The sequence below is a fragment of the Schistocerca gregaria genome, chromosome 1, assembly GCF_023897955.1.
Source record: "Schistocerca gregaria isolate iqSchGreg1 chromosome 1, iqSchGreg1.2, whole genome shotgun sequence".
Taxonomy (NCBI): domain Eukaryota; kingdom Metazoa; phylum Arthropoda; class Insecta; order Orthoptera; family Acrididae; genus Schistocerca; species Schistocerca gregaria.
In genome coordinates this window covers 1,109,664,698-1,109,677,787 of record NC_064920.1, presented here as the reverse complement: position 1 = coordinate 1,109,677,787, position 13,090 = coordinate 1,109,664,698, and the positions used below count along the sequence as shown (strand labels likewise).

Below are 13,090 nucleotides of genomic sequence, written 5' to 3'. Positions count from 1 at the left end.
GTTGGCCAGACGGTAGCTGTCACTGCGCTTAACCCTCGAGCTGCCCGGGGCGCTGCCGCTGATGCGGTCGTACAGTGCTGGATCTGCGTGGCGCAGGAAGGGTGGGAGTTTGGGGTCTGATGGCAGGGGTGGGACCTTACCTTCTTCGGTGTCACGACTGTCTGGTGCACTGCGCGTAGGAGACTGCACATTAACGTAGGCCCCAGGCCTCTGCTGCTGCGGCTGCTGCTGCTGCTGCTGTTGTTGCTGTTGCTGCTGCGCAGGTGGCGGTGACAGTGGACGCTGTGCAGAGACGCAGGTGGCGGGTGTGGCTGCTCTGATGATCACCTTGCCCAGCTGCGGAGAGGTGGGCGGCGGGTGGCTGGCGGTGGCAGCAGTGCGGTGGCCCATCATGGGGCTGCCCGCTGCTGACGGCTCCTTGACATACGGGCCCGGCTCGAAGGTGGTGTGTCCTGTCTTGCCTCGCCGCCGAAGGCTGTCCGAGGAGTAAACGACACGGCCTTCCGAGTCAAGCGTGACTCGTGCACCCTGACGGCGCCGGCGCTCCAGGGAGTCGCCTGGCGGTGGAGAGGCAGCCAGAGGCGCACCGGATCTCGTCGTCTCAGGTGGTGGCAGCTCGTTCAGGGAGACGTACTCCGTCGGTCGGCACGCTGCCACCACTGCTGTGTTCGAGTAAAGCCGCGGCGAGCTTGGCTTGCAATTGGTGTGAGGCCGCACGTCAGCAATGGTCACGTAGTCGCCCGCGTCCTGTTGGGCCGTGGCCGTCGTCGTCGGTGCCGGCGTGTGAGCTGGAGCAGGCTGCGATTCGGGCGACTTCTTTCCCGTGAAGGCGTCCTTAACCTGCATGGAGCCATAACTTCTGTTATGTTGTAGGCAATCCACATATAGTCTGCTTCTAAACTCAAGGGCAAGCAGACAAGTCCCTACTCTCTATTCCACTACATCACGAGGAGGAACTTCAGTTATGCTGAACCTTCTGCAGTGCATCTTAAACCACTGACAATCCAATGTACAAACATATCAGGAGAGTGTTTATTTTCTAAGAACTGGGTTAACAATTCACAGAATACAGAATTAATAGCTAATGTCAAATACGGAAGAACATTAGACCGCCAGAATCTCCCTGCATCACTGCAGTGCCAATGCTTGACAGGAAACTTATTCTCAGTTATCTCATATCCTTGTAATATTCTAATGGGAATGGCCATTTCCACCAACCACAAGCTCTCTTTGCTCTTCAGTTAATAGACAGACAATAGGTAAAATGTGATTTCATTCGAAGATATTACATGTTAACTGATTCCTACTGATGAAACATTACTGAACATGATGATTACAATACCATCCAGAGTGACCTAAGATGGAATTAGTGCCCAAATCAAATGAAAAGCAGATGCCAGGGTGGCATTGCTTTGGGAAGAAGAAACAGTGCAATCATAAAAGAAGTGGCGTTTTAAACACTTGTCCTTCATGGATCATGCACTGAATACATATTTAGGATAATCTGCAGAGTGCATTTGACAGAATAACAGAAGGATATTTCAGTCACACTTTTTCCCTATTTAAACTACACGTAAACCAGCAAACTGATTTCATGCGACAGTTAATCAGATCTCATCAACCATTAGGAACTAACACACCAACTCTCCTTCACATTAACTGAAACTTAAATCAGTAATCACACTCAGAGGACTATGCAGTGCTGTACATCCACTGTGTTATTCTCCTCCATATAGTATCATGCAGAGGTGATATGCAGGGGTTGGGGTCAGAACACTTCTCCCTGCTGTTGCCGGCTTTCCAGACCATGGAGTCACTACTTGTCATTCAGGCAGCACCTCAGTTGATCTCAACCAAGAAACACCCCTGGGAGTAGTGGAAACTGGACCAGGGTCTCTGCATAGCAGGAAGATACACGGATCACTCAGCTAAGGAGGTGGGCTTCCTTCGTCGAAATAATATATTAATCTTAAAAATAATTATGACATCTTTGATTAGATACTGTAACCTTACTATGCAAAATCGTAGATAATACCTAAAACTCTGAGTCAATATTATGAAAAGGACAGTTGCTACTCACCATATAGCAGAGATGCTGAGTTGCAGATACGCACAACAAAAAGACTGTCTCAAAAATAAGCTTTTGGCCAATAAAGCCTTTGTAAAAAAAATAAGCAACTATCCTTTTCATAATATTGTTACATTCCTTCCTGGATTTACCATTGTCTAAAACTCTGAGACATGTATGGCCATAAAGAAAACTCCAACTGGTTCTTGAGCATTGCTTATCATTCTGAGAGGGATAAGAAGTTTGGTGTGTGTGTGTGTGTGTGTGTGTGTGTGTGTGTGTGTGTGTGTGTGTGTGTGTGTGTGTGTGTGTGTTGGGGGGTCTCAGTTTTAGTCTGTCACATATGCCTACAATTATTATAATAAAATCAATAGAATATTTAAATGTTTAATATGAGGTATGTCCACAAAGTAAGTTCCGTTTGTTTACATAAAACAAATGTGTACAGATACAGAAAAAAATATTTATTGTACAAAAATCTACAACTGTTAAACTACTTTTCTTTCTGAAATTTTGTAGGCACTTGTCATAGCGGGGCCCAAGTTTTTGTATGCCTTCTTCATAGAAGGTTGCCGCCTTTGTATTCAACCGTTTGGTAACATGTTCTTTCAGCTCGTCATCATTGATGAAGTGCTGACCACCAAGGACAGATTTTAGGTGCGAAAAGAGATGAAAGTCACTAGGAGCGAGGTCTGGGCTGTATGAAGGATGATCAAATGCATCCCAGTAAAATTTCCGTAAGAGTCGTGCGGTGACATTCACCAAGTGAGGTCAGGCATTATCGTGCAAAAACACCTTTTGACAGTAATCCTTGGCGCTTTTTCTGTATTGCACAGCACAATTTCTTAATGGTCTCACAGTAAACATGTGCATTGATTGTTTGGCCCAGTGGTAAGAAATCAATCAGCAAAATGCCTTTTCTGTCCCAAAAAATGGTGCTCATGACTTTTCAAGGTGTCAAGATTTGCTTAGGCTTAACCTTTGTTGGAGATGAAGTGCACCTCCATTGCTGCTTTATTTCAGGGGTGTCGTACGATACCCAGGATTCATCCCCCGTGACTCTGAGAAAGAAATCGCATCACCTTCTTCATTGTAGTGTGTCAAAAACTGAAGTGCATTGCCCATCCGTTGCTTTTGTGTTGTTCAGTGAGTAATTTGGTTACCCACATGAGTAAAGATCCAAATTTCAGTTTTTTAGTAACAATTTCACGAATTAGTGATCATGAGATATGCAGAACTTCCATAGCAAGGGCACTAAGCGTAAACTTACAGTTATGCTTAATCTTTTCTTCAACTGTGTGAACCAGTTCATCAGTAACCACAGATGGGCATCCACTTTATTCTTCATCATGCACTTGATCACATCCTTCATTGAACAGTCTGACCCATCATCTAACCATTGAATCACTCATAGCATTTTGTCCATAAACCTCGCAGATTTGCCAATGAATTTTCCTTTGGTTTAACTTTCTTTGCATTTAGGAAACAAATCACAGATCTGACATCACATGCGACAGCATTTTCAATTACGGCTGATATTATAAAGAAGCACTACAAAGCACACATCGGCAGCAGTGATCTGAAAATGACGTACATGTGTTCTCCTTGAGTCAGAGTAACTGCCGTGCATGCTCGGAACTGTGATCGTAGTGCTGCCACAAATAGAAATGGAACTTACTTCATGGATGGCACTCATATAATAATAACAATAACAACAATTTGTTTACTACAGCATGTAGTATATTGCTTAGCATAACTTCCAAGAAATTGGACTTCAGAGAAATGTTGTTTTTGTGTGATCTTCAGTCTGAAGACTGGTTTGAGGCAGCTTCCTTGTTACTCTACCCACTGCAAGTCTCTTCATTTCTGAATAACAACTGCAACTTACATCCTGTATCTGCTTACTGTATTACTCTCTTGACCTCCCTCTCCCACACATACACGCATCCCTCCAGCACTAAATTGGTGATCTCGTGTTGTCTTGAAATGTGTCCTATCAACTGATCCCATATTTTAGTCAACTTGAGCCACAAATTTGTTGCCTCCCCAATTCTTTTAAATGCCTCCGCCTCAGTTATGGAATCAACCCATCTAATCTTTAGCATTCTTCTGTAGCACCACATTTCACAAGCCTCTATTCTCTTCTTGTCTAAACTGTTTATTGTCCTCCATACATGGCAACACTCCAGACAGATATGTTCAGAAAGGACTTGTTAACACTTAAATTAATGTTTGATGTCAACTAATATCTCCTCTTCAGAAATGCTTTTCTTCTTCTGCCAGTCTACATGTTATATCCCCTCTGCTTTGGTCATTGTGAGTTATTTTGCTGCCCAAATAGCAGAATTCATCTACTACTTTTAGTGTCTTGTTTCATTCCCTTAGCATGACCTGATTTCATTTAACTGCATTCCATTATCCTTGTTTTGCTTTTGTTGATGTTCATCTAATTTGCTTCTAATCCGTTTAACTGCACTTCCAAGCCTTTTGCTGCCTCTGACAGAATTACAATGTCATCAGCAAGCCTTAGAGTTTTATTTCTTCTCCCTAAACTTTAATTCCTAATTTCTGTTTTTCTTTGGTTTTCTATAATACAGACTGAATAACAATGGGGATAGGTACAAGTTTGTCACACTCCCTTCTCAACCAACTACCACCTGGTTTCTGTACAAGTTTTAAATAGCCTATCACTCCCTGCATTTTTACCTCTGCTTCCTTCAGAACTTCAAAGACTGTACTAAAGTCAACATTATCAAAAGCTTTCTCAAAGTTAAAAAATGCTAGAAACAAAGGTTTGCCTTTCCCTAACTTGTCTTCTAACAGAAGTTGTAGGGTCAGTACTGCCTTTTATGTTCCTTCATTTCTCCAGAATACAAACTGATTTTTCCCAAGCTTGGGTTCCACCAGTTTTTCCACTCTTCTTTAAAGAATTTGTGTCAGTATCTTGCAACCATGACTTATTAAACTGATAGATTAGTAATATTGACATTTGTCAGCACCTTCTTTCTTTGGAATTTTAACTATTACATTCTTCTTCATGTCTTCTGTCTAATACATCTTGCACACCGCATTGAAGTCATGGCTGGCTCTCCCAAGGATATTGTTCTAATGGAATGTCATCTACTCCTAGGGACCTGTTTCACTAAGTCTTTCAGTGCTCTGTCAACTTTTTCTTGCAGTATCATATCCCCCACCCCATCATCTTCTGTGTCCTCTTCCCTTTCTATAATATTACTTTCAAGTTCATCTTCCTTATATATTGTATTGTATGGAACTGGGGGCCTAGAAATGATGGAGAGGCTTCATCCCCACTGTAGCCCTCAGTGGTTCACAACCCCACAACAGGCTACAGCAGTCCACTCACTCCACCGCCACCCCACACTGAACCCAGCATTATTGTGCATTCGTCGGCCCCAGTGGACCCCTCCCCCTCCCCCCGGGAACGTCTCACACCAGACGAGTATAATCCCATTATTCAATCAGCATGTAAAGCTCCAAATGCCGCCCCCCCCCCCCAAATGATGAGTGCACAAAAGACCAAATGAGTTGTTCAACCTGTAGTGTGTGGAGGGTGGAGGTCAGATGTGGTTCTGTGGTGCCTTGGTGTTGTTATCATACCGTGACTTGGGCTCATTTATTCGAGTTACTCTGAAAATGACCCAACATGTATACTTCTTCTCTGTGATCAATGATTGCTCTTCCTTTTATATCTTCATGATAAGTATAAGGAGTACACTTCCGCCTTCCAAGGTGACAACAGCAGCCTTCAAAGGACTCTACGTAGACATTCCTGCTTTAACGAACACTTGGGCAGCCTATTGCACCTTGACTTCCCCATACATGACCACACATTAATTCCATACAAAATATTTGGGGCTGTTTTGAACAAGAATGAAATGTAGTAATAAACACGCCGGCAGGATCTAATAATAACCAATTGTATACCTGAAGAAACTTGTGGACTCTTTTCCTCACCAAATTGAGGCCACCATTAAGTTCACTTTAAAAGCTTGAAATGTTTTTGTCCGATGTAAACAATATTTTAATAGTTATGAGAGTAAATTCAATTATTATCAGCAATTTAGTTATATTTTTGTTTATTTTGGTAGTACTGTGGTTTTCGTTGATGAAGCATGCTTTGTTTATTTGTTGTTATATCTTCGCAATTTTCAAGCTGGTATGTTAGTTTTGTTATCACTGCCTTGCTGGTAATCATGGCTGCTCTGCTGTCTATCTGCACCAAAGAAGAGCAACATTTAGTGATCCATTTTTTGTGGTCAGAAGACATATCAGGGGCTGAAATTTATCGAAGACTTTCAGTACAGTATGGGAAAAGTGTTTTGCCACAATAGAGTGTCTACGAATGGATTGAAAAATTCCGAAATGGTCGCACAAGTGTTAACCACAATGAAGAATCCAGACAAATGTTTACCGCCACAAATGAAGAAACCATTGAGTGTTCATGTGGAATGATTCTCTTAGGCAGACGATTAACTATTGACAAAGTGGCACATTGTCTGCAAATTAGTCATGGTTCTGCATACGAAATCATCCATAACAGACTTGAGTTTCATAAAGCTTGTGCAAGATGGGTCCCAAAACAACTCACACAGTTGTGTAAACAAACGCCCTTGGACATCTGCAAAAAACATTTGGATCACTATGATAACGAAGGGGACAACTTCTTAGACAGGATCATTACTGGTGTCAAAACATGAATCCATCACTACGATCCGGAGAGTAAATGGCAGAGTATGGAATGGAAACATCCAAATTCGCCGTGCAAGAAAAAGTTCAAGACCAAACCGTCTGCAGGAAAACTTATGCTTATGGTTTTTTGGGAAACACAAGGTCCAGTACTGGAAAAGTATGGCAAGAGGGGCACAACAATAAACAGTGTACATTATAGTGAGATGCTTACTGCCAGGCTAAAGCCTGCAATTCGAAGCAAATGACAAGGATTGCTGTCAAAAGTAGTTGTGTTGTTGCACATCAATGCCCATCTGCATACTGATGCCCACACTGCTGAAACGCTCCAAAAACTCATATTTGAAGCACTGGATCATCCTCCATATAGTCCCAATCTTGCCCTTTCTGACTATCACTTGTTTGGTCCACTCAAACAGGCATTAAGGGGCTGTTGATCTGCCTCGGATGAAGCAGTGAAAGAAGTGGTGCATTCCTGGCTTGCATCTCAACTGAGAACCTTCTTTTATGACAGTATCAGGAAGCTTCTACAATGATGGACCAAGTGCGTTGAAACACAAGGAGACTATGTCAAAAAATGATGTTCTTGTTAGTTTCCTATTTGATTACAGTAAAATTTTATAACTACTTTGCAGATAATAATTGACTAATACTTGTATATGCGCACATATTGGTAGTGGAAATATCAAGTTAAAGAACTTTTCAATCACCCAAATAGAAGTTATTATCATTTTTCTAAAGTAACTTTTACTCATCCTTGGATAAACATATAACAGAAAGCATGTAACAGAAGCATCTGTTTTAAACTTCTCTTACATGGTTGTAAGCAGCTACAACCACTGTGACCAAGCAGTGTGATACCAATCTTATAAAGGGTAATTTTGAAAAATGTTCATGTGTGTGTAGGACCTTTAGATTAGCAGCACACATGGCTATAAAACTGAAGGCAGCATTGGTTGCCATTTACTGTTACCAACCCCAGAGTAGTTTGTGGATGAAATGCCTGTGACCTTGCTTCGTCTGCATGCTGTTATTAGTATATGACTGTCTTCGTCATGGTAGCTACATTGTATCAAGATGCCTCTGAGACCACTGTTGTCAGTGAGTGAACTGGCAATGGTTTTAAGTGCTATTTACTTCTTTCGAAATGAGAAAGGAAAAGGAGGAGGACAGTAGGTCAGAAAGTGCTACACTGTCTTGGTACATCACTGTCATCAGTGAAGAGAGTAGGGGCTGCGTCAAAGGAGATTGATGAAAGTACATCACTCAGGTCATGAAAAACTAGTATGCTTCTCCACGGCATCTGAAAGTCCAACTCAGTGATTTTACTTTTTGCACAATATGAAGAACTTTTCACATTTTTTACATAAATAAGATATTCCCCTGAATTAACAACCTCCACCTGAAACTGATAGAAAATACTGCAGATCTTCCTGATATGTCGATCTCTACTCTTTTGAAAGTAGTTAGAAAGCCTAGGATTCCATTTCAAAGAAAGCTACGAACACAGGGCACCAAGATCTCCTTTACAGACAAGACCTGGCGTGGACAGAATAATACAGTAAAGCATGGGTGACATGAAAACATGGTTGATTCTGTAGAATCTAGCTTTGACAACTACAATCAATACCAAGTACACATTTAGCAAATTCATGGATGGCGTGGAAGTGGGAAACACATCACAATTTTACACACTGGAAATGAAGAAGGATTTTCTGCCAGTGCAGAACTTTGTTTCAATGGGAAGGAAGTGGAGATTACCACAACGGAGTGAACACAGCTTATTATGAGGAATGGTTCAAGGAAGTCCTCAGTTTATTGCCTCAGAGGTCAGCCACCATTATACATCAGGTGCTGTATCATGCAATGGCCGATTCTTGAACTAAAAACCTGAGTATGTCATGGCTGAAAGATGGAACCATATCTTGGATAGCATCAATGAGTATTTCTCTGCCACCTGTAGTTGATTTTAGCAAATTGACTAAGGCAGATCTAACAATACAATTCAGGCCTTATTTTCATACACCAGTAAAGAAACTGGAACAAATAACTAAACAACTTTGACCAGACATAAAACTTGTTTAGTTGCCAGTGGCTCAATGCAATCTTAATCCAATTGAGATCATATGGGCTTAAGTACAGGGACAAACAGCAAAAATGAATGTGGCTAACACTTTAGGAAACAATAGAAGTATGAGAACATTTAACACTTTATGCCAAGAAGACTTAATTGCTGTAACTTGAGAACTCTGGGAAAAGTGTATTAAACATGCCAGAAAAATTGAAGACAACTACCAAGAGAAAGATGAACTGTCTGCAAATGTTCCTAATATCAAGCCAGTCATAATCAACACGAATGACAGTACCTCCGATTCATCAAAAGATTGCGATTTTTCAAATGAAGAATATCAGTAGATATAAGTACTTTAAAAATATGTAAATAATGTAAACAGCTCTTGTAAAAATTTTACAGTATGACATTTCTAAATGGAAGCAAACTATTTTTAAACCTTCCATTGGAGTTCCAAATCACTCATGAGAAAAGGTGAGGGAAAATGGATTTTTTATACAACAAAACAAGGTCTGAACATGCAAGTAATGCTGCATCCCTTCCAAGCTGCAACTCTTATACTTAATCATAGCAATTGATTCCGCTACCACACCCACAACTAATTGCACAGTCCAACGTGACACAACCACCCTTTAATAATGCTCTGTATCAAATCCACATCACACTGTATGGTAACAGTGGTTGCACCTGCTCACAACCATGAAAGAGACCTTCAAAACAAGCTCACTCCCTCTGTATTTGTTTATTCTGGGCTGACAAAAAGTGACTTTAGATAAATGATAAGAATGTTTTTGGGTGCTTGAAAAATTCAGTACCAATATATGTGCCAGCAAACTATTAAAAATTCATTAACATCACACAAACGCATTTTGAGCTATATTGTTTTAAAGTGAACAGTTCCCAGCAAAGATGTCCAAAACCAGACAGTCCTTACTACAACCTAAAATAAAAAAAATATATATTGAACTTAAAGGCCAAATTGCTCCATATAGCCTAACACAGAATAAAACAGGAAAAAATATTGGTATGAATCATTTGTTGTAGGCCTCTTGGTTTGTTTCTAATAAAGCCTAAACTGAAGTCTCCATAACAGAAGTTCCAATAGTAGTAGCTTTGTACAGTATATTAGGGTGATGTCTTCTGGGGGTGATTAATTTTATGTATGACATGCTTACATTTCAATATATAGATACTGTATAGTTTGTAAAAAGACAGGCAGTGCCTCAGACAATGTACCTTTCCGATGACACCGTTGAGGTTAAGATGCGGCCTGCGCTCCTTGCGCACAATAGCGGCCCAGTCGGACTCTGAATCAGAGCTGAGCTGCTTCTCATAGGCTGGTCGCCTGCTGGCCGCAGCGGCTGTCTGTGGTGCCCTCTGCTGCATGGGTGGAGATGAAGGTGCAGAGGCACCTGTGCCTGCCTCATCATCTGACTGTGGTGGTGTGATAACACACATGGACGGGATGCGACTCGAATTGATGGCCGTCTTCACGCGGATGCGTTCAACACGCTCTACTGCCTCCAGGTCAGACTCAGAGAAGTCACAGTCCGATGATCGCGACCGTGACCTGCAGAAAAAGCAGTGTATTCTTTCCTTAAATGGAAAGTTTTTCATATCAGGTAGCACACCCACAAAATTTATCAAAACACAATTCCATTTTCCATCATGGCTGTTATACAATCATTGTCGTTAATATTAAACGATGAACTGATTGTGACAATGTCCCGTTTTAAAGATCTCCTATTGTGGTAACTTTATACTGTCACCCTGAGTGGGTGTAAATAGATTTGTATCTGTCATTTAAAGTATAAATTGTATATATAGCAGAATTGTGCAAGAACAACATTCTATGTTTGTCAACATATTTAACAAATCAACAGATGTAGAGCAATGTTCTTTGTGATGTATTATGAGTTTTACGTTTACATATGTAGGCCACAATACTGTTATTCAAAATATTTGAGGAGTGTGGATTGTTGTCATCATCTGTTTGTACTATAACAATGGTAACACACTGCCAGAAAAAAAATGTAACACTGTCAAAGACTGTTTTAAGTGGCACAAGTGTATAATATGTGCAAGCTGAGGGGGGAGGGGGGGGTGTAGTGTTAGTGATTCATTTGTCACAATCTGGCGACCAGGGCCCATCTGTGCACCCTCTGTTTTGATTCTGCAGGCAGTAACTGTCATGACTATCATTCTAGGGTACAGCTATGTCCCACCAATGACTGTTAAACAGCTTTAGCCATTTGAACGGGTTGCATTGCAGGACTGTGGGAAGATGGATGCATGTATTGATTGTTGTGGGCCTATGGTAAGCTGGATGGACATATTGATTGATTGCTGCACATGATGGGAACAATGTATCACTAGTGTGTCGCTGCTTTCAGCAGTGGTCTGTGGAACATTCCCACACCTGTATACCAAGTTCTGTACGTCTGCACTATGCAAGATCGCACACAGTATTAGTTGTGCTGGCCGATTTCACATTATCCAGGGATGAAATATGAGTGCATGTTGCATCTGCTGTGTCACTGAGGTCCCGTGGAAACCATCTGCTTGCAGTAGGTTTAGATCATATGTGACTTTGGACAGGCTACCACTGGCACCACATCCCAACCACACATGGCTGCACTGTTGCAGTGAAAGACTTGACTGGAGAGTGGAGTGGCATTCTTGTTGTCTTTAGTGATGAGAGTAGGTTCTGTCTGTATGCAAATGATGGATGCACACGTGTATGGGGAAGACCTGGTGAGTGGGCTGTTCCAGAGTGCATTTGCCCACAACATGCAGGTTCCATCCCAGAGTTTGTGTGTGTGTGTGGGGGGGGGGGGGGAGGGGGGGGGCAATCAGTTACAACTCGTGTTCACATTTGATATTTCTGCAGGGTAAAGTAAAGAGTGCCGGTAAAGTAACGAGTGCCCAATACATTGCACAGGCCGTTATCCTCATGCTACTGCCATTTCTTTGGAAGGAAGGTAATATGCTTTTTCAGCAGGACAATGCACATCAATGTGCTGTGATGCAACATGCTATTCAGGGTGTACAACAATTGCCATGGCCAGCAAAATCACCAGATCTCTCGCTAATTGAACACATATGTGGTATGATTAAGTGAGAACTTATTCACTCTCCAGGGCCTGACTGTGGTGGTCTGCTGAATTGCAACAAAAGGTGCACAATGCTTGAAACACTGTCACAGGATGCCATTTGTGACCACTGTGATTGTTTGCATGTGGAAATATACACCTGTGTTGCCGCCAGAGGGAGTACACTGTGTGTGTGTGTGTGTGTGTGTGTGTGTGTGTGTGTGTGTGTATTTATTTATTTGTCCATATAAATCTCTTTTTCATTACATATATCGTACCACAGGGCATTGGACAGAAAACCTTTTTATCTATTGTTGTTACAAATATCAAACCTACATCATTTAAATTTTTATAACAAATTGGATCTATGCAGTTAATAATTAAATAATTAACACATTTTATTTAATACTATTTATTTCTAACTTATTTCTACAATTAAAGATACAAATTACTATTTTTTCTTGAGACTGAGTAGTAGTAGTTTTTTAGAAGACAGCCTGTCGCAGACTTTTTAAAGCACTGTAATTCAGGAAGAGATTTTAAATGTCTTGGCAATCTGTCGTATAGCTTTGTTCCTGCATGATATACGTCTTTTTGGCATAATGTGGTGTTAAAATGACTAACATGTATGTCACTGTCTGACCTGGTACTTTAATCACAGACACTTTTGTTTTGAGGAAAAAAGTTTTCTTTTCTCAATATTATTTTTTCTGACATGCATGACTACTTCCAGTATATAAATTCAGGGAAGGGGTACTATCTTTAGAGATCTTTAAAGAAAGGTTTGCACAGTTTTCTGTTGCTCTTTTGTTTCATTATTCTTATACTTGTCTTTTGTTTCCTGCAAATTGTTATGGCTTGGTGTACATATCTCCAGAAAATGTTGCTACTGAATGTACATGACCAAGTACACAGCCCATAGAGCTTCTGTACTATTATTGTTACAAAGAATTCCTACTGCTTAGTTAATTTTTTGGTTTTGAAATTAGGGATGTGTGATGAGAGCTCCATTTAAGTTTTTCCCGAGTATGAATCTCAAGAAATTTAGTTTTGGTGATGACACTAATGTTTTGGATATCTATACATATTACTGATTGTGCTGGATTTTTATTTTGATTTGTGTGGAAATTTATGAGTAGTGTTTTCTGGGAT

The 13,090-nt window shown here is 41.0% G+C and overlaps 1 protein-coding gene across 2 annotated transcripts in view; it reads right to left on the bottom strand.

Moving 5' to 3' along the window:
* Positions 1 to 13,090, bottom strand: part of LOC126283304 (uncharacterized) — a 777,804-nt gene that overhangs the window by 16,222 nt on the left and 748,492 nt on the right. For both annotated transcript variants that reach the window (XM_049982262.1, XM_049982261.1), the window contains exons 9-10: positions 10,083 to 10,416; positions 141 to 840 (exon numbers count right to left, since the gene is read on the bottom strand). In XM_049982262.1, coding sequence (XP_049838219.1) covers positions 141 to 840; positions 10,083 to 10,416 — 1,034 coding nt within the window. The remainder of the gene's footprint in view (positions 1 to 140; positions 841 to 10,082; positions 10,417 to 13,090) is intronic.